The 26159-nt window shown below is 48.2% G+C and overlaps 1 protein-coding gene across 1 annotated transcript in view; it reads left to right on the top strand.

The window, feature by feature from the left end:
* The window catches only part of USP31 (ubiquitin specific peptidase 31), a 26932-nt gene extending 773 nt beyond the window's left edge, over positions 1 to 26159 (top strand). Inside the window, exons 2-16 of the mRNA XM_071760905.1 lie at positions 9500 to 9637; positions 10117 to 10205; positions 10616 to 10708; positions 11772 to 11907; positions 12416 to 12560; positions 13342 to 13525; positions 14235 to 14346; positions 14984 to 15078; positions 15570 to 15647; positions 16128 to 16257; positions 16765 to 16884; positions 17033 to 17258; positions 17880 to 18038; positions 18472 to 18624; positions 19607 to 26159. Of these exons, the coding sequence (XP_071617006.1) occupies positions 9500 to 9637; positions 10117 to 10205; positions 10616 to 10708; positions 11772 to 11907; positions 12416 to 12560; positions 13342 to 13525; positions 14235 to 14346; positions 14984 to 15078; positions 15570 to 15647; positions 16128 to 16257; positions 16765 to 16884; positions 17033 to 17258; positions 17880 to 18038; positions 18472 to 18624; positions 19607 to 21147 (3399 nt within the window). The 3' untranslated portion in view covers positions 21148 to 26159. The remainder of the gene's footprint in view (positions 1 to 9499; positions 9638 to 10116; positions 10206 to 10615; positions 10709 to 11771; positions 11908 to 12415; positions 12561 to 13341; positions 13526 to 14234; positions 14347 to 14983; positions 15079 to 15569; positions 15648 to 16127; positions 16258 to 16764; positions 16885 to 17032; positions 17259 to 17879; positions 18039 to 18471; positions 18625 to 19606) is intronic.

The following is a 26159-nucleotide window of genomic DNA, read 5'->3' as shown; positions in this document are numbered from 1 at the left end:
CACGGCCCAGCGCGTCCCTGCCGGGCGGGAGGGCCGAACCGGGCTGCCCGGGGACAGCGGGGGACCGGCCCTCCAGCGTCCCTCCTCGCCTGGCCGCTGCGCTCGGGGTCTTGCTCCGTGCAGAGCTCCGGAGGCCGGCGGGAGAGAGAGGCCTGCGCTGGCTCTACGAGCCGGTGTCCCCCGTGTGACGCCGGTGCCCCGGGCTGCCCGGCTGCTCCGGCCGTCGGTGGGGCCTCGTCACCGGCCCGAGCACCCCGGCACTGTGGAAGTTCTCCCGCCTGGCTGGGTGCATGCCGGGGGCCCTGCAGAGCTGCTCCGTCTTCCCGGCATCATCCTGCAGCAGCAGCAGAGCCCCAGTTGCACGCAGGTGACCGCGGCCTCGTGTGCCCGTGGCCCTGCTGGGCACCCCGAGGTCCCCGGTTGTCCCGGGGCAGGTGCCTGCAGTCGAGGCACTGCCACGATGGTCACTACTGAGGGTGCCAACACCAACCAACAGGTCTGCTGCTTTTCCCTGGTGGGAGGGCCCGTTCTGCTGTTTCATACCTCTGTCGTGCTGCCGGTAAGAAAGTCGCGACAGTTGTCTGCAGAGCCGGGAGCAGTGAGCGTGCATGGAGGAGCAGGTGGCTGCTGAGGTGGGCTTCCCTGTCACCCACACACTTCGGAGCTTGGGCTGGTTTGGGGAATGAGTTGCAGGAGTACGGGACGGTAACTCAGTCGTGTTTCCTCCCTGCTGCAGCCCTCACACCTCTGGCAGTGCCATTCCCTGCCCCGCTGTGCTGTGCCGTGCCCCTCCGTGGGCACTCTGCTTGCCCAGGAGTTGTAGCAGAGGGCACGGTCTAGGACCCTACAGTTTAAAAACTCTTTAAAACGCTTTTGGATACAGTAAAATACAAATCTTCAGAAGTGCTTTAGGCTTACCTTACTTCTTGAAAAAATGTAGTAAAGTTTTATTGTACAGCAACTCTCTGGCATATAAAACCGTTTGGCCTTGTGAAAGAATGAGAGGGTATGTGGTGGCCTTCACAGCATTAACTGAAAGAACTTTGATTTAGGGGAATTTTTCTTGCAGGAGACAATGCACAGAGGTGTGAAAATACACCAAGAATGTGTTTCACGGGTTCTTGGGCTCTCTGCCTTTGGTTCAGGTGGGATGGAGCAGCAGGCAGGGACTGCAGGCACCTGTGTCTGCTCTCCTGCAGTGTCTGTCGGGTGTTGGGGTGTCCAGCAGACTCCTGAGGTGTCAGCAATCTGTGGCACCTGCAGTCATTTGTACTGCATGGCCACTGCCTCCTCCCTTTGCTTCTCCTGGGTGTTTCTGCCATCCTCACCATGTCAGGGTATTCCCTGGGGAGCCTCCAGAGCCCATGGGTGCTGGGCAGGGACTGTGTGGGTCTCTGGTGTTTTCAGGAGTGTTTATTGACAGAGGGGTGCTTGGGGACCCTCAGCCTGGCATCACCATGGAGCCCTGGCCTTTATATCATCATCCTTCACCTCTCCAGAGGCCTTCTGTCAGAAGGAATTGTGGATTTCTCCTGAGTAATAGCAGGAATAAAAGGTTGTGAGGGTGGAATTATCTTTTGCTGGTGTAGCTGATCAAATCAGCAGGGAAAGCAGGCCAAGATCTGCTGTTTCTGCAGGCCTGCAGCAGAGGGGTTCAGATAAGAGCAGAAGAAGGAAGAAGAGGAACAGGTGTGTGGATTGAATTAAGGCCATGTTCCAAGGGTTAGTGGTTTTGTTGTTTTTCTATAGTGGAACTTTGCTTATTTGCAGGCGTTGCTAACGGTGAGTGAACACTCTTCTACTCATTGTTGATATAGCAGGAGCCCATCAATCTACCTGCCAGTGCCAGGGCCCCTGGAGGGTTTCAGAAAGCATCTTGCATCCCTGTAGGTCCTGCTCAGCACTGCACAATGTCAACAGCCTGTGTCTTCCTTGGAACAACTTTGTCATTATGTCAGGCACTCAGCTGTTTCCTTACAGGGGTCAATTACTTTTAATAGTAAATTCACGCCTCTAAAGAGAGTTAAGTAGCCTGAACCTGCTATTCAATTCAGCATGCTTAATTAAAATTTTCTTCAGCAGCAGATTTGCACAGTTAATTTAAGGATGTAAACAACAGGCTTAGATTTGGGAAGGGTGAAGGTTAGAGTTTGCACTCTGCAAAATGCTTCTTCCCAAAACAACACAAAAGTCCCTCTGAGCTTGGATTTTTTTTTTGTGTGTGGTTTTTTTTTTTTAATGGAGGGTGGAACATTCCCAAGCTTCTTTGCCTTAATTTTTAAGGGTGAAAAGTGTGTTCAGAAGAGTAATTTTGCATTTTCACTCCCATACTGATAGTTATTGACAATAATATTTATTTGGTGCTCAAAAAGCTCTTCAGCCAGCATGCTTAGCCTCATGCTGGATATTTTTTTTTTCTTCTTCTTTTGGCACAGAATGTAACTGGGCAAAGGCTTTCTGTTTCCTAGTTATCTGCAGCTGTTAAGCATGTATTGGGATAAAGGATAATGTTTATCCTCTTGCTTGTTCTTATACCTCTAAGCTTTTTCTTGGAGCAATGGGAATTCTTTTCTGACAGGGAATTTCTCTGAGCCTTTGTGTACAGAGGCTTTTGAGGGAGGGGCTGAGTTTCTAGATGCTCTTCACCCTAAGATGTTTCTCCTTGGTAGTACTTTCCTACTTTCTAGGTTAATCTTCAAGAAGTAACCTGTCCCATGGGTTCGTGAATCATGTAGTCCTGCTGCTGAAAACAAGAAAAATGCAATTAAATCAAGTGGTTTGTATCAAATGGGTTGTTTTGTAATTGCAGGGCTGAGAGGGAGCCTTGCAAGAGAGCTCCTGTGTGGGGAGGGAGGTGGGGTGCTCACCTGGCCAGCAGCTAGCACCCCATCTCTGCTCAGATTACTTGAAACACAAGGATCTCAGCCAGTTTTTGCATTTTAAACCTGACAGTTCTCTCTGTCATGAGATTTTAATTTTTTTTTAGAATACTTTTTCCTTCCTGGTCTGCAGTGTGGATACATGTGAAGTGCTCTCTAACCTGTTTGCAGTGGCTTGTCCTGGGGGCATGGATCTGTTGTGGAAAGGGCACCCAGGAAAGCTTTGGGTGGTTGAAGCTCTCTGTGGCTGAAGTAGAATTTCTGTGGGAGCTGTGTGTATCCCCTGCTGCCCTGCTCTGTGTGCTGGGTGCAGGAGGCTGAGTGGGCAGGGGGAGCACATCCTGCCCAGAGCTGGAGGAGGGTGGGAGCAGGAGGCCTGGAAGGTCGTGGCTGTAGGAAAAGACCAGGGAAGGCATGGGCTGGGATGTGGAAGCAGAGGGATTTGTTTCCTTGTGTGGCAGCCCTGGGGCTGGGAGCAGAGGGAGCCTGGGCAGCCCTTCCCAGGGGGATGGGGCATGGTGGAGGTGTTGGGTGTTGATTTTTGCCTCTGCTTTGGATGTTTTTCCTCTTGGTCTTGTGCTCATCTGCAGTTTGTTTTAACAATCGTTTTCTTCCGATTGCTCAGTGGTTTTTATTTTCCTGCCCAAACAGGGCTGCTGCTTTCATAACAAGGGCCAATATTGCAGCTTGTGCTTCCTCTTTCCCCTTTGTGATAGTGTGACAATGGTGACAAACATCTATTGTATGAGCAGTAGCTGTGCTTTGGGCTTGTTTTTTTCCAAGGAGCTGTCCCTCTCTGCCTGCAAAGTTCCTGGGAGTGTCAGATAGGAAGGACAGAGCACCCTTTGTAATAGGGAATCAGCCTGTGACACTTGGACTAGATGATGGGGGTCTAAAAATCCTGAGTGAGGATTTTTATTTAAACTAATTGGGCTTGAAAAATTGGATGTACTTACTTACTTGGAATTCTGGCCTTCTGTGGATGATGAGGCTGTGCTCTTTTTTGAGGCTGTCTGCACAGCAAAGCCAGTTGCACACTGAAGCATGTTGGCTTTTAACAAGACCTTTTGTACACTAGAGATGGGGTTGGTTTTTTTGGTTTTTTTTTTTGTCCTAAAAGGTGAAGACTGCCTTATTTTTATGACCTGCAGTGTGTACAGCAAGTATAGCAAAATCATTGTAACTTGGTTGGGCTGGATTGTCATAATTAGATCTAAACCCAGAATGAATCCCTGGTAGTAGAGCAGGGGCTATTGTGCCAGGTTAATAGTGCTGCTTCCATTTTTATTTTTTTTTTAAGACTGTGTTTAGTATAAGATGTCATAGTATAAGATTTCAGCTGTGTGCAGCTGACAGTTTTAAAGTGCTCATCTTGTGGACATGCACTTTGTCTGAACACTGCACTTGGGGCAAACAGGCTGTTGTGTTTGTCACTTCTTTGTGAATGAATAAATAACTTCTCTGGATGATGAAGGAACTCCTGCAATGTATTGACCTGCTGGGTATCTTCCCCTTCTGTTGTAGATTAAATGACTGTGGTTCTCTGTGGGGCTGCTTGGTGCAGTTTGGGTGCTGGAAACTTTCAGTCCTGCCCCTGGAGCTGTTGCCTGCAATCCTGTTCAGGTGAGCCCAGGTGCTTTGCTGATGGGGTCACTTACATCTGAAATGGGATCCCCTGGATTGTGTTAATTATCTTGCTCTCTGTCTACTGCAGCAGTTATTTATTCTGGACAGTGTCAACTGCTTATTCCTAAAATATTTCTCTGGAGAGCAGACTGTCCTTCCTTTAGAGAAAGAGGTGGAAGAATGGGACAGGAAAGAAGAAATTCAAGACCCTTCACCTTTCTGTCCTGGTCCCTCTTGGCTCTTGGTGTTTCAGATCCCATGTTTATCTGAAAGGGCTTTGAGTAGGGCCCTGGTAATGTGGGATCTTGAAGTGCTTTTTCCATTTCAGGGGTATTCCCTGGGGAGCATCCAGAGCCCATGGGTGCTGGGTAGGTACTGTGTAGGTCTCCAGTGTTTTCAGGAGTGTTTATTGCCAGAGGGGTGCTTGGGGACCCTCAGCCTGGCATCACCATGGAGCCCTGGTCTTTATATCATCATCCCTCATGCTCCCAGGGATGGCATTGCAATAGGGAGACTTCTCCTCAAGTTTCCCTGGGATGTGGAATTGACAGACTGTGCTTGAAACAAAAAGCAAGTTCTATATATTCCACATCATTATTGTGACATTTCTTGATATCATGGGAACATCTTTCTCTCTTCAGTGGGATGGATCACAAAGGTCTTTGGCAGTCTTTCAAGGTTAGACTTTTCTTTTTTTAATGTTAATCATCAATAAGATGCAAGTCCATTATTGATGTCTGGATGGGCCCAGTCTGGGGCTGGTGGTTGCCAAAACACATTCTCTGTCTTCTGAGCTCTGAGGTCTTTGTTTCCACACTGCCTCCAGAGCAGTACAAATGGTGACAGTATGAAAACCATGCCATGTCTGGCAACTTGTGGAAGTGGTGAGGGAATGCTTGTTCTTGGGCAGCTGAGTTGGGTCTGTGCATTGCTCCATGCCCTGCCTTGCACACTGGGGTTTACAAAGTGTTTATAAAGGCTGGAATGGGAGCAGGCCCCTCCTGTGCTTCCCTCTGAGTGCATGGCTGTGACCAGCCCTTGTGCATAGGGTCATGTCAGTGAAATTAATGTTTGTTCTGTAGCATCTTGAAGCACGCAGGGAGGCTCATGTGAGCAGGAATGGTCAGAGCCCCATCTCAGAGCCCAGTGCTCCAACCTGGGACCTGAGGCAAAACCTGGAGAGAGCAGGAGGGGCAGTTTTTGGGTCTGTCCTCTACCTCCCCCCTTCTTGACTCTCCTTTACAGAACTGCTTTGCACTTGAGACATTCCCCTGTTCCGTAATCCCTCTCTCTCATGAATCCCACAGATTGCTCTGCTAGTACAGCAAGGAAACAAAGTCTTTTTGTAGAACAAAATCTGATTTCTGCTGTTTTATAAGGATGAACTCTCCCAGCAGTCAGCACCAACTCATGGCTTCTTGTCTGGGCCTGTTAAACGTGGTGGAGAATCCCCTCTGGTCCTGGCATGCTGTGCTCCACCGTGCCTCTCCTTTTCACTTTTTTGGAGTGGGTTAATAAATGGCTGTGCTTATTTCCCCCTCTGTGGCAGGCAGGGGCCTGGCTCTGCTGGCCCTGGAGGTGGCTGCCTGTCCATAGAGCCACCGTGCTGTCCTGCAGCTGCTGTCCCCAGGGCCCCAGCACCTTCTGTCTGCTCTGCAGGACAAAGAGCATTCTGTCCCACCCTGGCTGCTTCAGCAGGAGCTCTTCCTTTGGAACTCCCTCAGAGTCACTCAGATAAACACTCCTCGTGACATCTCTGCTGCAGAAGTTGCCCAGACACAGAACTGTATCAGTGGATTTAAACAAGAAAAAAAGTTAATACTCTGGCTGAGCATAATGTGATGATGTTCAATGGAAGGTGGAGAACAGCCTCTCCTTCCTGCTGACATGTGTCACTGTGCCAGGTCATCCCCTTGTGCACAAAACCCTTCCCACAGCTGCTTCCTACCAGGGACGCACTGGAAAACAGCAGCCTGATATTTTCCCTCTGGTTGTCTTTGTGATTTGGAACAAAAACAGCAGCAAAGGAGGGGCCAGTAGTTCAGCTATGTTGGACTTTATTTATTGCATCTGTTTAGAGCAATAGATGAATGATTATTAAATTTTCAGTGGGGTGATAAAAATGGTAATATGTCTTTGCTGTAAAGCTACTTTATAGATGGACAGGGACTGTTTGTTTGTAGGGTGCTTGCATTAAGGGGTTAGATAAGTGTATGTGATCGATACTAAATCATGATTTTCCCCCTTTTATCTCTTGTGACGGTGCCATCTCCAGCCAGGGTGCCTGTGTGCCACTGCTCCCACATCTGGGGGAAGGGAAGATTTGATTCCTTCTCCCAAACTCTTAGGGGCTGAGCTGAGGAGAGGGGCTGGCAGTGCCTGGCTGTATGGTTGTGGAAGGGTGTTGGGAGCTTTGGAGGCAGCTCCTGGTGCCTCATGTGTGAAACAGCTGCACCAAAATTCTTCCTGTCCTGTTGTTAATACCCCTGGAGATGGACAGAGCCTGTTCAGATGTGCCACCTAGACTTGCAGCAGATTTGGATTATGGGCAGGGGATTAAAGGCTGTGGGGGGTTGGTGAATGTGGGGGGTTTTATGTGGATGTTAAACCACATAACAGCTTCTTAACCTGCAGCCAGCTGCAGTCGCTGTGGCTTTACTGCAGTGGGTTCTGGTGGAGTGAAGGCTGGGTCTGAGGAATTCCTGCTATTTTATTCAAAGTTAAATTGTTTCTTTGAGTCAGAGCCTTTATCTCTGGCTTGGGTTTAATGGTGTTCCTGATGCTGGGCACTGGGTGGCCCTGCCTCCTCCATGCTCCTTGCCGCAGCAGCTCAGAGGAGGACACGGAGCAGTTCCCAGAGCAGCAGATGCAGAGGTTGGAGTTGTAACAAAGCCACTTGTAGCAGCCCTGGCAGGAAGCCTGAGTAACACCAGGAGCACACTGCTGGTGCTGGGGTGTGTTTGTAGCAGAGCCTCTGGTGAGGGAATTGCATCTGATGTTCTGTGGTGCTTCCTGAATCACTTCCAGCATCTTGTGATCTGTCTCCACAGGCAGCTCTTGGTCCACTCAGGCTGCAAAAGTGTGAAGAAACCAGAACAGTTCCTGTGGAGCTGCTTCTGTGACCAGGAGAGCCACAGCCACAGCCCAGGGCAGATGGCTCTGTTTCCCTACAGAACCCCCTCGTGTCCCCTTTTTTACAGGGAATACCAGGCTCTCTTCCTCCCAGCAATACCGAAGACCCTGGCAACCAACAGTAAGGGCCTGCCTTGTGAGCCCTCGTGATGGGTCAGTCTGGAGTTTTCTTAAAAATAAAAGAATGTGGTGCTCTGATCAAGAAACTGGTATTCAGAGATCTAAGGGGAGAAATGTAAGCCTGGGAATTGTAATAAAGTTGGTGGAGTAGGACCCTGTGTACTCAGCTGCAGGATGTTCAGAAATGTGAAGGAGAGGTGTGGTTGTGAACACATCTGTGTTCCAGGGTAGTGCACACCAGCTGGAATGGCAGGCTGTATCTTCAGGTGGCAGGTGATTACTTTTGTGTCACTGGGTTTGTAGCATAACTAAAGTAGGCTTCTCTGGGTCATTGCTATCTTGTCCTGATGTCTGCTGGATGTATGTTGAGTGTTCAGTTCTCAGATCAGAATCTGCAAGTGTGTTCCTTGTATTTTCATAGTCAGTGTTAAATTTCATAAATCAGTGCAACACAAATAATTCACAAAGCTTTTTGCTGGAGGAGGGCAAGATGTATCAGGCTGATACCTGAAGAGGTAAATCTGTTGTCAAAAGGTCTGGCACATATGTAATGAGAGCAGATTATTTCTGTTTTCCTTTATTTTTCTGCCTTGAGGCAGGTGGATGGATTATAGAGGATAAAGAGTGCATGTTTATCAGTCCTTTCCTGTCTTTTTCATCATCCCCACCCCCCCCCAGCTCTGGTGACCCCATTTTCCAGGGGGATAAAGCCAGCAGCCCAACCTCACTTCTCAAATCTGTTGCAAAGTCTGATTAGAGAAAGAGAGGAGATCTGATAGTGTGTGTGTGTGTGCAGCCTGCCTGACACCTCAGGGGGTCTGCTCTGCCACAGCCTCCCCCTGAAGGTACAGTCTGGTTTCTGCTGCTGCCATTGTCCCTTTCTGGGGACCCTATTCAAACAGCTGTGTCCTGTGTTACCACTTTCTGCCTCTCCACAAGTGTCCCATGGGATGGAGGTGCAGCACATCCCCATCAGGGAATACCTGTGTGACCTATGTGAGCTCTGCTGAGCCTGTTCCTTATACAGAAAAGTCTGGTGTTGACTTTGTGGTAAAAACCTGGAGGGGTGGGAGCATGGGGATGGCTGACCCGTAACCAGCTGTGGTTGTTATGTACTGATCTTGGCTGATTCCTGAGACTGAGCACTTGCATCTAAGTTTTGGGAAGTCTGTTACATCCCCAAAGCAGAGGAATAAGCTAGACTGGGTGAGTGGACATGAGGAGACTAAATACCTGTTTAGCTTCAGCTTCAACTAATGGAAGAGTTTCAGGCCCTGTGGTCCATGGGTAGGTGTGACTAAAAATGGCCTCAGCTCTGTATTCTCATGGGACTGCAGCCTGTCACTGTCAGTGGACTGAAGGCAGCTTATCTTGCTTGTGACCTGTGTGGCAGTACGGGTCAAGATCTTTCTGGTGTTCATCTCATCTGAATTGAGCCTTGAGTTTGCTATAAACACTCCTGTTCTATAGGATGCTGCAGTTTCTCTGTAACCACTGCTGTAACCGCCCTGCTCCATTCAGAAACTGCTGGCATGGCACCAGGGGTTGTGCAGAGGGTCCTGCTGGTGGTGGCACCACCTGGCCTGTCCCCAGGTGGCAGGGGAAGGCAGTGCCTCATCCAGAGCTGTAGCAGTCCTGGGGTTGGAGTGTGCTGTCAGTGCTGCCTGTCTGCTTGTGCAGGCTCAGCAAAGGGAAGAGCTGTGTTCTCATGCTGTCTCTGTGCCCTCTCTGTCTCCCTGCAGAACATTGTGTCCAAGAATGCTCTGCAGTACCGTGGGAATGCCCAGCACGATGCACAGGAGTTCCTGCTTTGGCTTCTAGACAGAGTCCACGAAGATCTGAACAACGTGGTGAATTCCAGCAGTGTGCCACCACTCAAGGTAGGGGGTTTTGATGGGAGCCAGCATGGGAGAGTAGCTGTAACTTTGCATGCAGTCTGCATTTTTAAATCAGATCTCCTTGTTGGCTCCTCAACTCCCAAAAGCTTGTGTTAACACTGTTTGTTCCTGGCTCTGTGGCTGTAAGTAGCCATTTCACTAATCCTGGCAAGTGATCTTTAACTGAATCATTTGTGGCTGTCGCATCCTGCTCTGTGGGAGCTGGGAGGCATTACAGGAGAGGGGCTGCCAGGCACATCATGGGCTGTGGGATCCCTGCTCTTCCTTGGGCTGCCCCACCTGCCTCCCCTTCCTGCAGAACCATCTCTGTGAGCAGAGCATGCTTACTTAGAAATCTTGTGACTCAAATTTCTCTGGTGTTTTTTGGCAAGGAGGGCACAAATTCAACCAGCAGTATTGGAGCTGTCTGATGTGCATCTTCAGGCCTGGGTATGCTTCTAGGGTTTATTCTTCTCTTCTAGCCACCACTGGAGGATGATGTGCTGCTTGAGGGACCAGCCTTTCCAATCAGTAGTACTTTTGTGCAGGAACTCTTTCAAGCCCAGTACAGGTATGGTATTCTGTAGATTTTGGGGCATTATTACATGCATTGGTGACCCCAGTATAACTTTACCCTGAGGTGAACTCCCAGCACAGTTGAGACTGGTCACTGTGTTAACAGCTGGTTTTGAACTCCTGCCATGATGTTTAATGAAAGCTAAATTCAGTGACTAGAGTGAAGTCTTTTCCTGGCATGCCCTGTGTAATGAACTTTGGGACTAATTAGTTTAAAAGGATCTAGAAATGAGGAGCCCTTTGTTTGCAGCAGTTCTGTCCTTGCAGCCTCTGCAGAGCTGCTCTGATAAAGCAAGAGGAGCAGGAAGGGAGAGCCAGGCTGACACTTGAAGGCTGCTGTTTGTGATTTGGTTATTCCTGATGAGATGAGCTCTAACTCTGGTCTCTTGCTGGTATCTGTACCAGGTCCTCTCTGACGTGCCCTCATTGCCAGAAGCAGAGCAACACCTTTGACCCTTTTCTCTGCATCTCTCTGCCAATTCCTTTGCCTCACACACGGTAGGTAACTGCCTGGGACTCAACACTGGCTGTTCCTCTGCACATAGTGTTGTTTAATTTGCTACAGAAGGAAGAGAGATGTCAGCAAAATCTCTCAGCTAAGTCTTTAAAAAAGATAGATAGGACCATATGAGGCTTAAATTTTTTGCTTTGCAGGTAATTTGGAAATTGAGCCTTTTAGTTGTTTCGGAATGGCCCTCTACCCCTGCCCTTAATGTCCTATAGAATTAATTTTTGGGGGGAAAAAAAAAATCTTTGATTCAGGTAACCAAAGTATTTTTCTTTTGGCTTAATTTATAGCATTGTCAAATGAAAAAGGGGAAAAAGATGAAACCCTCCTTTTTTTAAACTTTCTTTAGAACGCTCTCTAATCTCTCCAATTTCAAGAAGTGAAGTTAAAAGGTTTCCTGCAGAATGTTTCACTTTTTTGAAAGACAGCTGTTGCCATTAAGGAAAAAATGCTCCAGGGAGGAAAAAAAAATCCATATGAAAAGTTCAGAGCAAAGATAAAGAGATGGTTGTTTATACAGTGGGTAGTTCTGCTGTGCAGCTCCTACACCTTGATGTTTTGGCTGCAGAAAATTCAAGATGCAGTGGAGCAGAGTGATGAGAGAACATCAGAAGTGTGATGGTGTCACATTGGGTTCTGAAGTCCCTGCTCCCCTGCTGGGTGGAGGCTGCACAGGCTTTCCAGGGAAGGTGTCCTTGGCCATATGGCTGCCCTGCTCTCCTCTGCCAGGGCTGGTCCTTCTGGCTGCCAGGAGCAGCTCACCCTGCAGCAGGTCTGAGTGCTTTAAGGTGCTGCCTCAGTCTGTCCTGAGCTGCCCTGCAGGACCCTTGTTGGAAAATGACCACTGCCCTGTCAGAGAGAGTTTTAACTTTGTGGGACAGGTGACACCAGTCCCTGCAGTAGGAAAGGAGTCTTTGGGATCCAAGCTGTTTGTCTGGGGTGGCTGCAGTGTGGGGTGGCCCTGGAGGTGCCACCCAGCTGGGGTGCTGTGGTGGCTGTTGGGGTGCTGTGGGGTGCTGAGCCCACCCCAGCAGTGCCCCCTGCTCTGCCCAGGCCTCTCTATGTCACCGTGGTCTACCAGGGGAAGTGCTCCCACTGCATGAGGATCGGGGTGGCCGTGCCCATCTCTGGAACAGTGGCCAGGCTGCGGGAGGCTGTCTCCTCTGAGACCAAGATACCCACAGAGCAGGTAATGAGCTGGGCCTGTCACCTGCCTGCCCTCTGCTGAGCAGGAAGGGGTGGGAACCTTTGTTGGATGTGTACAAATTGAAATGTGCTGCCCATGATTGAACGAGGGGAGCAGGGTAGTGGTTGTATGGATCTTGCTTTTCTCTGTGCATTGGCTTTTTGAAGCCTGGTGGCAATGGGACAGCCACCAGCTGGGTGTGAGACCACCAGCCTGGTCACTCCTGCCTGTGTGCTGCCAGTGAGGAACCAGTCAGGCACTGCTGGGGAATTCCTCTGAAGGAAAAGCTTCAAGAAAGCTTTCCCATCCCACCAAAACCACTTCTGATACTGTGTTTACTCCAGCTTCTCCTCTGTGGCAGTCCTTTTCCCTCCTCTGTGCTCCTGGCTGCTGTCAGGATGTTCTGAGCAATGTCCCATGTAGCAGGAAAGTCCCAGTCAAGCAATGGGCAGCTCAGCTGGACCAGGCATGGGTAGTTCAATGGGTTCTGCTTTGCTTTTGCTGGCTCTAGATCGTGCTGACTGAGATGTACTATGATGGGTTCCATCGTTCCTTCTGTGATAGTGATGACCTGGACACTGTTCATGAAAGTGACTGCATCTTTGCCTTTGAGACCCCAGAGATCTTTAGGCCTGAGGGCATCCGGAGTCAGAGAGGTAAGTCCATAACTCTGCTTAATGCCCACCCCAGGTGAGGAGGTGAGGGAGGCTTGTTTCAGAAAAGAGATACTTTAGAATAAAAATCCCACAAGTAGTTGATGGTTTGGTGTATTGATTTCAACTCTGACTTTGTCCAGACTCATTCCAGCAGACTTAATGGTGTTGTCAGCTGGGAGGTTATCAAGAAGTGATGTACATTCCTTTTTTCCTCTACCCCAGGCTGATTCTGCAGGCCAGGCTGGCTTAATGTGAAACCTTTTGTCAGACTTAATTTAAAGACCTGCTGGGGACCAGATGAAGCCACTGAAATTGTGTTATTTAAAATCAGATTGCCAATGATGAATAAACAGTCTCAGGAATGAGCAAACACTTTCTCTTTCAAGCTCAAACCCCTCAGCTTCTCTGCCTCTCCCTCTCTCTGTGAAAGGGAATAATTGTATCCTGAGTAGAGAGAGAGTAATCAAAGGCAAATCTTATTATTGGAAGTAACAACTCAGGTTTCTGTCACTTTAGCTTTTCTTGTGGGCAGACAAAGCTATGAGTACTTGTACAAATTACTGTGAAAAATCAGTTAGGTGAGCACTTGCATATAATTTCTTTCTCTGAAAGAAGCAGTCACTATGAAAAGTCATTGTTCTTTGGAGCCTTCCTACAAGTAATAAATCTGGTGTTGTTTCCATCCTGACCTGCTCCTCTGCAACTGAAGAAGGGTTTCTGGAGAAGGGCATTGGGGCACTACATGACATAACAAAATGTTTCCATTCTCCTCATTTTTCAGGAATACATGTGAACAATAACCTGAATAACTTGAAATGTGGCACTGAGCACTCCAGAACAATATCTTACTCTCAAGGAACGGTGAAGTCTGGAAAACTGGAACACTCCTCTACTAAACCAGCAGCCAATGACAAGATTGTCTTGCTGGTGTGTAACAGAGCATGCACTGGACAGCAGAGCAAAAGGTGACTGGCAGCTTCACAGGCAGAGTTACTCTTCTGGCTGCTTCCTTAATTGACCTGGTTTTACTCACCATGTAGTGAAAACACAAGGTGAAGGAGTGGTAGCTTGCATTCCTAGCTAGTGTTAGGTGCTAAAGAACATGTTGATCAAAAAACCACTAATGAGTGCAGCAAAATATTCCTAATATTTTGAGTTTCTAATAGTGAGCTTCTAATAACCCGGTGTTACTGGGAGGTGGTGATGCAGACTGGTTGGAAGAACACACCAGCTCTCTATGGAGCTGTCTGATTTCAGAGCAACCATGCCTGGCCAGATCCTGTGATGTGTGGAGATTTTAAATTGGAGTGCAAGCAGGGGGTTAGGGGAAGTGAAAAAAGACCAGAGCAAAGGTGTTTGTACCAGCTGTGGGCTGAGAACTCTCCCAGCCTCTGGAGTTTGTTTCACAAGTTATTCCAGCCAGGTGAGGGTTGCACAGCTCTGCAGCCTGGAGCAAACTGCCTGAGCACAGAGCAGGGCTGCAGCCCTGTGACAAGGGCCCTCTGCTTGGGCAGATGTAACTCTTTCCAGAGGAGAGGGGCTTAATTTTGAGGAGATTTAAAATTTTAAATGCCTAGTTTCTGGGGAGTTCTGAGGTGCCAGCTGGGGAGGTGAGGGGCCTTGCTGTTGCTGAACAGAATAATCTTTTCATTTCTCTCATACTCCGTCCTGTAGGTTTGGCTTGCCTTTTGTATTGCATTTGGAAAAAACAATTGCTTGGGATATTCTGCAGAAGGAAATTCTGGAGAAGATGCAGTATTTCCTGCGGCCTGCAGCCTGCATGCAGGTGAGACAAATGGTTTGTTCTGAGACCTCCAGCCCTGTGACACATGAACTGAAGGGACAGCCAGTTACTTGGAGTGACAGGAGCTCAGGAGCTGAGCACATGCTCAGCTGGTGGCTTCCCAGTGTCTCTTTGTGCAGTCATGTCAAAGCCTGGCATTCCACCTCTTTGGTGCTTTTGTCTGTTTGTGAAAAGTGCAGGTAGGCTTAGACTGCTTGGGTGAAGAAATTGCATGCTTCATTTCCTTCCTGGCCCCTGAGAGGTTCTTGAGAGATTAGTGCTGATGTCTGCACTGGAAATCCTCTGGTTGGTCACGTTTGCCTAAAAGAAAAACTGAAATGTTTGCTCAGTGACTGAGTGTTTCTGATGAGAACCCCTTCTGAGAGCAGAGGGGTGAATGAGGAGGGATCTCTGGATGTCTTCTCTGGTCACCCTAAAGGAGCTGTTGGGTACAAAACCTCTGTTCTGTACCTCACCCCTCCGTTAGCTGCTTGGTGTAGGCATATTTCAGACCTTGTGTATTTGCTTTCTTGTGCAAAACAGACATTCTAGGATAAAGTATGTATCAGCTGGTGCTGAATGCAGGTTTGCACACAAAGCTGGGTTTGGGTCACAGAGATGGCTGCTGCTGTCTTTGCAGGTTTGCCCATTCAGCTTGCGAGTGGTCAGTGTCGTGGGCATAACCTATTTGCTACCTCAGGAGGAGCAACCCCTCTGCCACCCAACAGTGGAAAGGTGAGTTGGTCACCATTCCCAGGAGGGCAGCCAGGTTTGTCAGCAGGGAACTCTGTGTGTAGCCATGCAGAAAGGGACAGGCCTTGTGTGGATGTGTGGAGTGGACTTCACAGCCCTGAGGAGCAGGGCAATGACTGAGTGTCCTCAAGAAGCTGTGTGAGGACTGCCAGGTTATGTGTCCTTCCAGCTGCAGTCTGTCCTCCTTGGAAATGGAGAAGGGAATGATAGTATTACTCCCTCCATTTTTAGTTTTTTAGTGGCTGCTGTTAACTCTTCAGGAATTTTTGTAGGTGCCTGTACTTCGGTCAATGCAGATTTGCAAGCTTTGCCATGTTCTTTGCTGCATGAATTCCCTTTAATCCTCTGCAAACTTGAGCTGCATGGGAGTGGAGGAAGGATGAAGGGCTAGTGGGGGGAAGTTATATGCATGTAAAAGTAGCATAGGCTTCAGATTGAAAGATGGTCTAACTTCTGTCTGCTCCTCTCTCCAGGGCATTGAAGTCATGTGGACAGGGGGGAACGGCTCATGTGAAATTAGTGGTAGAATGGGACAAAGAGACTAAAGATTAGTAAGTATGAAGTAAAAAGCCTTAAAGCTTGTTCACCTCGAGAGCAATGTTTGCAGCTTGCTTGTCTGAATTGTGCATCTTTCAGCAAACATGAGACCCCTCAAACTCTACCCCCTGTCCCAGCCCCTGTCCTCAGGGCCAGGCTGGACAGCACAGGGCTTGCTTTGACTTGGAGTCCTGCTCCCTGTAGCTGGGATTTGCAGTATGGAGCAGGCGTCTCTCTCATGGCTCCTTGTCCTACAAATCACATTTGTGTGAGGAAGTTCTTGGGCAGTGAGTTGCCTTTTCTGTCTGAGAGAAACTGGAGCAGGTCCTCACTGGAGCTGTGACCCCCTGTGTGGGTCTCCTGCCAGTCAGCTCTCACTCATGTGCAGCAGGACAGCTCCAGGACAGAGCTGCTGGTTGTACCTTCAGAACAGCTCCTGTGCAGCCCGGGGAGCAGGTGGCTGTTCTGGTACATGTCTTGTCTCCCTGATGCAGCTTGTTTGTGAATATGGAAGAGGAGTATATTCCAGATTCTGAAAGTGTCCGCCAGCAGAGAGAGCTTCATCACCAACCTCAGACCTGCACTTTATCTCAGTGTTTCCAACTGTACACCAAAGAGGAACAGGTAGGGATGATGCTCAGAAGGTCTGCCTGAACTCCCATGCTCAGCAGAGCAGATGTTTTCTGCAAACAGATTTGTTGAGACAGGAGAATAAACCTGTAACACATCAGTGGTTACCAGCGCTGCTAACAGTTTCTCTGCAGTGAGGAGGACTTTGTGGGTGTACTGCTTCTGGGCATTTAGCCCCCTTGGTGTTGTTAAAAATGACCGAGACTCAATATTCTGTTAATGGTCTCTGCTCCACTCACATGCACCCAGTGCTGTTTTGCTTACTGCAATTTCAATTTTATTAAATTAAACCTGTTCTGTCTGAGACCATTAACAGAATATTGAGTCTCGGTCATTTTTAACAGTGTTGATATGAGAACTACTCTTCTGTACTGCAGTTTTCTCCCTGTAGTAGCAATGCCTTTTTCTGCCACACATTGCAAAGTGTTAGGACAGCGTGGCTTTGTGGGAATTTGTCTTAGAATTTGGAAGCTAATAAGCACTCGTGGCTCTTCCCTGCAGCTTGCCCCAGATGACGCGTGGCGATGCCCACACTGCAAGCAGCTGCAGCAGGGGAGCATCACACTGAGCCTCTGGACCTTACCTGATGTTCTCATAATACATCTCAAAAGGTTCAGACAGGTAAGGATGTCTGCAGTGATGCTGGAGAAGCTCTGTTCAGTGGGGAGTGACTTGACTAATTCATCTCTCCAGAAGCAGCTGTTCCTCTCCTAGGTGTTGGTTGTGGCCTTGCTGCCACTGCATCTCATGGTGTTTTCTGTTTATGCAGGAAGGAGACCGAAGGATGAAACTTCAGAACATGGTTAAATTCCCTCTGAGTGGTTTGGACATGACTCCTCATGTTGTTAAACGCAGTCAGAGCAGCTGGAGTCTGCCATCTCACTGGTCACCCTGGAGACGACCTTACGGTCTTGGAAGGGATCCTGAGGACTACATCTATGACCTGTATGCTGTCTGCAATCATCATGGCACAATGCAAGGGGGACACTATACAGGCAAGTATCCTGCAGTACTGTGAATGTTAGGTCCTTTCAGAAAGAAAGAGGTTGTATTTTCTATTGAGTATCCATAACTATTCTTGACAAAAGGACTTAAACCCACCCAGCAAGGGCTGACTGTGTAATAATACAGGAGTGGTAGCTTTTAGGATGTTCAGGAATGGAGCAATATTGATCCCAAATGTCCTACTGTACATTCCTTTCTCTGCTATCTTTTTTTTTCCTTCAAAGTAATACAGCCAGCCTTTCATGTTTCAGCACTGCTCCTGGCACTCAGTGCAGAAGTACTGTAGTTGCAAGAGGATGTGATATATAGGAGGTGTTTGCACATTGCCTGTCTGCACAGCCAGCTTATGAACTCCTCTTTGCTTGTTCCAGCAGCTCCCAGGGCACTCAGAGATAGGCAAAGTTGCTTGGTGGTTCTTGGGATCTCTGTGATTTCACTCAGCAGCCTGGAAAATAAGTGTGTGAGGCTTTTCCCCCCAGAGATGTACATCTCTGGGATGTGGTGTTTTGGTGGGCTCAGTCAGGAGGAGATTCACTGGTGGAAGCTACCATACAGCAAACCTGAGAGCAGTAAGAGTAAGGGAAGTCTGATAGTGATGTGTTTTCTCTCAGCATACTGCAAAAACTCAGTGGATGGCCAGTGGTACTGCTTTGATGACAGTGATGTTCAGCAGCTTCCTGAAAACGAGGTCTGCAAGCAGACAGCTTATATCCTTTTCTACCAGAGACGCACAGCAATCCCATCATGGTCTGCTAACAGCTCTGTGGCAGGTAAGTCCCTCTGGCATTGTCAGGGAGTGGTTATAGTTTGTCTTTCATGGATCTTTTCTCCTCCTGAAGAATTTTGTGCCCAGCCCTTCTTGAGCCTCTGCTCTCTGTCCCAGGGCTCGGCAGGGCTGGTCCCAGCTGTGTGCCAGAGGGACCCCCACCTCTTCTGCTGGGGGCAGTTGTGCACTGAGTCTTTTCATTTTCAGCACAGTGGGACAAATGCAGTTCTGTTGCTCAGTCGTGGCCCTCACTGCTCCATCAGAGCACAGGGTTTTCCTGAGCAGTGTCTGGGTGCTGAGTGCCCAGCCCCAGCTTTCCAGTGTCTGTCACAGCCGCTGCGGTTCAGCTGGTCCCTGGCTTCCTGTGGCCTCCCAAGGCTTCCCATGGTGTGCAGCTGCATGCTCCTGGCCTGATGCCTGTCCCTGGTTCCTCACAGGCTCCACGAGCTCCTCACTCTGTGAGCACTGGGTGAGCCGCCTGCCCGGCAGCAAGCAGCCCAGCGTGGCCTCCGCAGCCTCCTCACGCCGCACGTCTCTGGCCTCGCTCTCAGAGTCAGTAGAGCTGGCTGGGGAGAGGAGTGAAGATGATGGTGAGTATCAACACTGCCGTGCATGGGGGGTGCTGGGCCACAAGTCTGTCTGGTACAAGATCCCTGCTAAAATAGCTGCAAAATCTGTAGTTACGAGGGCCGGTTGCAGCTGGGGGAGGCAGGCGCTGTCAGTAGGAGCAGATGGGTTCTTGCACAGGTGAGGTTTTCTTTGGTGTGAAAGGATGGAGGAGAGCAGGGCAGGAACCTTAAGGAGCCTTTCAATGAAGGGAAATACTGCTAACAAAACCTCTCAGTCAGGAGCATTTTGTGCTTGTGTTTTTTCTGGGTTTCACTACAGCACCTTTGCAGGGAGGCTGATGGATCACGACAGCTCAGGGTAGGTACTGACTGCTTGCTGCAGAGTGCTCCCAGGGAGGTGAGAAGACAGGAAAATTCAATTGTGTGTGCAAAGAACCATTCAGTTGCTGGCTTTGCATTAGTACATGTGGAGTGTACTAGTCTCAGTGTTTTGAAGCAGGTAGAGGTGTCCCTGCAGCAGTGTTGTGGTAACTGTCAGGTCTACCCAGGCAGTCACATTTCTGAAATGCTTATTGTGCTTAATGTCTGTAAATACAAATATATTGCTTCCTCTGGAGAGGCCAGAGTCCTGCTTTTCCTTTAACAGGACACTATGAAAATATTCTTTCATACAGAAAGATGTATTTCTGGGAGTGCAGTCACAGTTGGTGAACTCATTGCTCATTCGAGGGCTTCCAGGGTGCATATCATGTTGGGTCTCCTGCTGCTCAGGTGTAAGAAGAAAATTTGGATTTTCAGTTTTAAACTTCAGAGAGTTACTTCTGGGTGGCCTGGCAAATAACAGGTGTTGAATTCCTTATCTGGCTTTTACAGATGAAAGCACAAGGAGGCAGGCATGGTGTGGTGTGGGTGGGCTGTCCGACTCTCTTAGGGAAGTAACGTCTGTGGATGGGTGGGATAAACTTGGCTTTCTCTCTGAGGGTGTCATTTTCTTTCTTTGCAGGAGGGTTTTCAACTCGTCCTTTTGTAAGGAGTGTCCAACGCCAGAGTTTGTCATCTAGATCTTCTGTCACCAGCCCCCTGGCAGTCAGTGAGAATGGTGTCAGGCCCTCCTGGTCGCTCTCTGCAAAGCTGCAGTTCCGCTCCAACTCTCCATCCCGCTTCTCTGGAGATTCCCCTGTACATACCTCTGCCAACACCCTGGAGAAGATCGGGGAGGCTGCTGATGATAAAGTCTCCACCTCCTGCTTTGGCAGCCTGAGGAACCTCTCTAGCAGCTACTTGGAGCCCTGTGATGGCACTCGGCGAGAGCACAGGACGGCTCGCAGAGCTCCTTTGGCTGTCATGGAAGGGGCGTTCAGGGAGGAGTCTGTTGTAAGGACATCTAGCTCAGATCTTTCAGATGGGTATGGTAAAAGCTCTGTGCAGCCAGACAGGAGTCGCCCTGCTCTGGACCCTTTTGATAACAACAATCAGATTGCCTTTGTTGATCAGAGTGATTCTGTGGATAGCTCTCCGGTCAAGGAGGTGAAAACCCCCAGTGGGACAGGGCTGGCTGCGGAGAAGGCAGGTGGCACTCCTAGGAAGGTTCACAGCTCCAAAGGAGTTTCTGAGCCAGACAAATGTTTGAGGAAGGGAAGGACAGTCTCATCTACCCAAGAGACCAAGGCCTCTCAGTCATCTCCTCCACTAAAGAGTTCCCAGAAGGTTTCCCGGTCTAGAAGCAAGACCGACTCCTCTAGGGCCAGTGGGCGACATGGGTCTCCTGCTGCCACTCAGGCTAGGAAGGACCACAGCACGAAGCCCCTTGAGGTGGCCACCCCATCAGCTCAACAGAAGCAAAGGTCAGGTGGCTCTCCATCCTCCACAGCTGCCAAGAAAACCCCATCAGGCTCATTGACTAAGGGTTCTTCTGGTGGGAAGAGCCGGACTGCAGATCGAAGCCTCAGCAGAGAGGGCTCCAAGATAAGTCTGGGGTCAGATAAAACGAGTGTTACCAGCAGCTCAAGGACAAGCTCACCACGGATAAGCCACTCCAGGAGTGACAGCAGGGCAGCAGACAGCAAGCACGTGCGGAGTTCTTCCATGGCCAACCTGCGGTCTCCAAACGTTGGTGCACGTTCTGGTTTGAAGAGGGACAGCAAGTCAGAAGAGAAGGGTTTGTCTTTCTTTAAATCAGCCTTGAGGCAGAAGGAGACCCGGAGGTCAGCAGACCTGGGAAAGACTACGATGCTCTCCAAAAAGACAGTGAGTGGCACTTCCAAGTCAGGCAGTAAAAATGTGCTGGAAGACAAATCGGAGAAAGGTGTTGTCCCACCAGCCTCTCAAACCAATGCCAACATTTCTGCAAAAGAAAAGGTTGTCCCAAAAGATGCCACACCCAACAAACATTCTCTGCTATCCAGTCGCAAGTCTAAGTCTTCCCAGCTAGATCCTGGAGTCCAGTCTCCTCCTTCCAGTGGCAAAAAGTCTGCTGACAAGCCACTGAAAAAATTACCTTCCAGCATGCAGGTGTCTGTACGGCCTTCTCTGGAACCTCAGTGAAATGCTGCAATCCAGGTGTCTTTTCTTCTGCTGAGAAGCTAATTTATTCTGAGCTCTTGTTTTTGTTTTTGTTTTTTGGTTTTTTTTTTGTTCATGTGCCTAATGTATGTTTTGAGGAGAAGTTAACTGCAAGTTGTTAAAGCGCCTTTTGATTCTGCCATCAAACCAAATAGCCACAGGCAGCCAGCACTGATGCAAGCAGTCCAGCTGGAGTCATTCATTGTTAACATGAATGCAGCTGCCCCATAGCACTTGTACAGGAGTCTCATTGTAGAAAATGCAACAACTTTCTTCAGGTTCGAGGTTTGAAATCTGAAACCCGGCTGTACTGACACTGGAGTGCTTTGTAGAGCTGTGAACTGATATTCCTTTGGTCTTGTCCTGAGCAGGCTGTGTCCACGCTGGTGTGTGGCCTTGTTCTGAGCTCTGGAGGATGTGAAGGAAACTGGAGAGACTGATGCTTCTTTATGCTCTCTCTCAACCTCCTCTTCCCACTCCCCTCCATTTTTCAAGCTTTCTAAAGGGCAATATTTCAACACTAATGTTGTTTCTCAGGTATATACTCAGCCAGTATAGGAGGGACTAGCATTAGTGGATGGACAGAAAGTGCATCTGTGTGTGCGTGTGTCTGGAATAGGTTTCATTTTTGCATTCCAGCAGCAGAAAGTGGGTTGTTGTGGTAGTTTTTTTTTTTTTTTTTTACAAAACGTAACCCAATTTTGTTGCTATGTCTATGAAGAGTTTTACTCTGTCCATACCTAAGGCAACCTGTACCCTGTCCTCTTTGAATTGCTGTCTTTCTTCTGAAACACTGTACTAAGCAACAGAATAAATCACCAAGCAGCAGCTGGTGGCCAGCTGGCCTGTGGAAGGGCAAGGTGGGAGGAGGTTGCAGTGTGGAGGGAGGTGCTCAGAGTGCTGTAGGAGAGCTGGCATGATGCACCCAGCAGCACTGCTGTTGGTAGGACCCCTGTCTGAGCTCCTGAGAAATGTTTCCTCATGTGCTCCCATGCTCAGCTGCTGTGGTGTGAGTACAGCATGCTATATAGAGCTATAGGAGAAATGTTTAGGTAAGCCAAGTGTTGTCTTGTCTTCTCTGCCTTCTCTGAGCATGCTTTGAACAAGCCTCTTTGTGCAGGTTGGAGAGGCTGTACCAAACACCACCAAGCAGTTCTGCACCTTCTCCAAGGTGCTGCTGTGTTCCTCCCCTCCCTGTTTGGGTGGCTGCCCCCTCCCCTGCTGCAGCCATCCCTGCTCTGCTTTGGGTTAGTCTGTCAGGGGTAAAAACACTCCATCTAGTGATGTCTTTGTTTACATGCCCTTCTTAAAAGGGAGATTCCTCAAGTTCTTTAAGGTTCCTCTTGAAAGGTGGATTCCTCAAGTCCTTTTATATACATGTGGCATCTTTTTTTTTTTTTTTTTTTTTTTTTTTAATTTCCTGGGGTTTTATGAATGTGCTGCATATCCTTTAGGTACAGCAGCAGTCTGCTGTGTGGCTCATGGAGTGGAGCAGCTGGGCAGCGTGCTGGGCACGCTTGTCTTGGGAAGTAGGTCTTTGCCTGCCAGACAGTCCTGTTTGGCAAAGCTTCTCCAGGCTGAGCTTCTGAGCAGACACTGGTGCATCTTCTGTCTCCATAGCAAGCAGCCCTCCAACGAGCCCCTCTCCTGAGCTGCTGTGCTGATCACCCTGCAAGAAGCCTTGTCCCCAGGTCTGCTGGGCAGGATGCTGCTGTCAGTGTCCTGCTGGGCTCAGCACCCCTCCCCAGCCATCTCTCTGGAGAGGTTTGGGGGGCAGCTGAGCCCCTGGCAGGAGGCAGGGTGTGTGTGGAGCTGAGCAGGGAGCTCGCTGCAGGGTGACCCTCGACGTGCTGAGCTTCACCCAACCCAGAAGCAATGCCAGGAGCCTGCATGTTTTTACAATATGCTGGACTCTGTGCCCTGGACTATGTTTTTGAACCTGAACATGACCATCTTCTTGATGCATTTCTTCTCCAGGGTATTGTTTCAGTCTTGTTTATTGCAGCAACGAGGAGCAAAGATTGCATTGCTTTGCTGCTTAAGTGTATGACTGGGATTATTCTTGGATTATTTTTTGTTATATCCAGCAGAGCAGATAAGACTTGCTTCACATTGTAGTACTTAAATTACTCCCTGAAATGTTGATGTTGAAGTATTTGTTTAAGTTTTTATCTGTATTAAGGTCTTGCACTGTGTTGGCTCTTTTCTTGTAACAACTCTTCTAGCAAGAATGTAATTCTGGTAGCTCGTGCTAACTTGCCTTGGTATCTTTTAATAGCCAACCTAGTTTTCTGTGCATTTTACCATGGGACATGTGTGAAAGGTTATTTTTATCAAATGACGTTTTCCTTTCATGCCATCCTTCACTGCAGAAGTTGGAACTGGAAGCTGTGTGGGTTTTGGGGTGGTTTTGCTCCTGTACTGGGTGCCTGGACTGAAGGAAATTTGAAGCCACGTCCAAATGGATGCTTTAGCTGGACACCAGCTCGAGGTGTTTGTGCTTGGTGGCACCAGGGGCCTTGGCAGGGGCAGGTCCAGCACCATCCCCATCCTGGGGGGTTCAAGTGGGTGCAAACCCAGGAAAGGTTTTGTGGTGCATTTCCCACCAGCTGTGGCTGAACTCCCCCGAGTGGGCTGTGTGTAACTTGCATTTCACACCACATCCCCAGTCTGACACTCGTTCCTGCTCCTGGCATCAGCCCTCCAGGTGCAGGAGAGCAGCACCTTCATTCCAGTGCTAGATTCCTGCTGGAGTCACCTAAAGAAATTATTTTTATCCTTTTTTGGGCTGCGTCTTTTGGATAGTGTTTAGTAGTATACAAATTATAAGCACATTTTCAATGACGTGTATTAAAGAGGCACCTTTTATTTGTATTAATCACATTTGATAGACAATTTGGTGCCTGCAGTTCTCTGTAACTTGTAAGTGTCTCACTTTGGGTGTATAAATTGTTAACCCTTTCAAACTTATCAGATATGGCTAAATAAAAAAAAAAAAACAAACAAAAATGAAACTATGCTTAGGATAGAAAATTAGCAGCTTACTGACAGTACACTTCTTCCACTGCAAGTGCCCTCATCCATCTAGCTGCAGGGTTGTTTGCTTTCCAAAGCTGAAACTTGAGCATGATCAACCATTTTTTTTCTCAGAAATGAGGCAGTTCTGCATGGCAGTTCTCTTGCTGTACCAAATGCATGCACCTACTAACTATGCAAGCATCTAACACGACCCATAGACCATGCTTGGGGTGTCAGAAGCTGCCAGGCAGGCTCTGGAGCTCTGCTTGGGGTCTGCACTTGTGCTTCTGGGTGCAGCTGCGTGTCAGCACACAGGAGCATGTCCCTGGGTTCCTGCTTTGTTTGCACATCTTGAATCTTTCCTTTGCAGAATTCTGCATATACTGACAAGGCTGGAGTGTAGCATAACCTCAGAGGGATCTGAAATGTTGAAATGAAAACAAACTGGTTTTCTGTATTGTGGTTTTTATTTGGATTTTTTGTTGTTTGTTTTTTTTTTAATTTCTTTTTGTTGTTGTTGTTTGTTTGTTTGTTTGTTTTGTTTTGAACAGGGAACTCTTGCTCAGAGTTCTGTAGGTAGCCTGCCATTTTCCATGTAACCTCAGTGATGTGCTCTGTGTTGTGAGGAGAGGCAGTCACCTGTAGCCATATGAGCACTCAAAAGAAAAACAAAAAACAAAAGTTTGAGTTCCTGTGTGAAGGAGCAGTGTCCAGTGTCAGTGTGCTGCCTGGGCTGTGCCAGGGTCCCCTGGGGTTGGGGTCCATGGGGCAGAGGGGCAGCGTGTGGGGTTAACCACAAGTCTCTGTCCTGGGATTCCTCCTGGGACCCCCAGGATGCCACCTGGCTGCACCCCAGGCTTGACAGAGGTGCTGGTGGGAGCAGGGGTGGGGGTCAGGCCCCTCCATGCTCCTCCCCTCAGTCAGCAGGCACAGAGAGGGTTTGGAAATTACATTCCAAATAATTTTACTGTTACATTCATTTTTTTTTTTTTTTTTATCATTGCCATTTGCCTACTAACCCAAAAATAATTTGGCAGTACCTAATGTTATCTGTGGAGGGAACTGAAATTTAGTTTTAATCTGTGGTGAGATGAAAGTAGTACCTGGTTTTCTTAACAAAAGCACCGTGAAGCATTTACTATTAAGGAGCTTTATTTTGTAAAGTAAAAGCACCTGACGACTTCTACAATATCTATTTTAGGTTTAAAGGTTTAGGGAGTCTTCTATTTTTTTAAAGGCGATAGCACTCCATTTATCTGCAAATAGTGTTTTTTAAAAGACACAGATTAAAACTAAGTATAGACACAAATTCTGTTTCACTCTGGGCCCTGCAGCACAAAGGCATTAGGTTTGTATGGCATTTGTGCAGTGCAATAAGGAAACATTTTTAGGTGCTACATTGCCTTGGGTAGGATGACACAAGGGAATACAGGCTACAAGTGGATAGACTATTTTCTTGTGGCCTTCCAAGTATTAATTTGTACAGATCTGCTCACCAACTGTGCCTCACCATTGGTTAAAATTGAATTTTAAGTCCTGTTGCAAATGCAGTTTCTCTTCTGGACACGATGTCAGATTTTACACTGGAATATCTACAGTTCTAAAAACTGCATGTCACATCACTGTACACTGGTACTGGGACGTGGGGCTTGCCCACACCTTTGATATTCTCTTCTGTATTTTAATGTTTTTGAACTGTACAGTAATCTGGAAAGCAGGCTGTCTTTACTTGGGGGTGAACATTGTACCATAAATTTTAAATTATTTGAGGACAAGTGCATGGGACTGTGTCAATGCCTTTTATTATTTATTTGTATGTTTTATTATTCAAGGTGTATGCACTTTTAATATGCAGAATTTATATTTTTATGTTAAAAATCATTTTCTTTCAGAAAGAAGAGTTTGAATATGAGGAATTGGAACTAAGTGCAAAAAGGGGAATATGTAATAAGATACAATAAATTTATTACTAGGCA

Source organism: Heliangelus exortis, chromosome 17, assembly GCF_036169615.1.
Source record: "Heliangelus exortis chromosome 17, bHelExo1.hap1, whole genome shotgun sequence".
NCBI lineage: Eukaryota > Metazoa > Chordata > Aves > Apodiformes > Trochilidae > Heliangelus > Heliangelus exortis.
The sequence above is the reverse complement of the archived record's forward strand: the minus strand, read 5'-3'. Positions and strand labels throughout refer to the sequence as shown.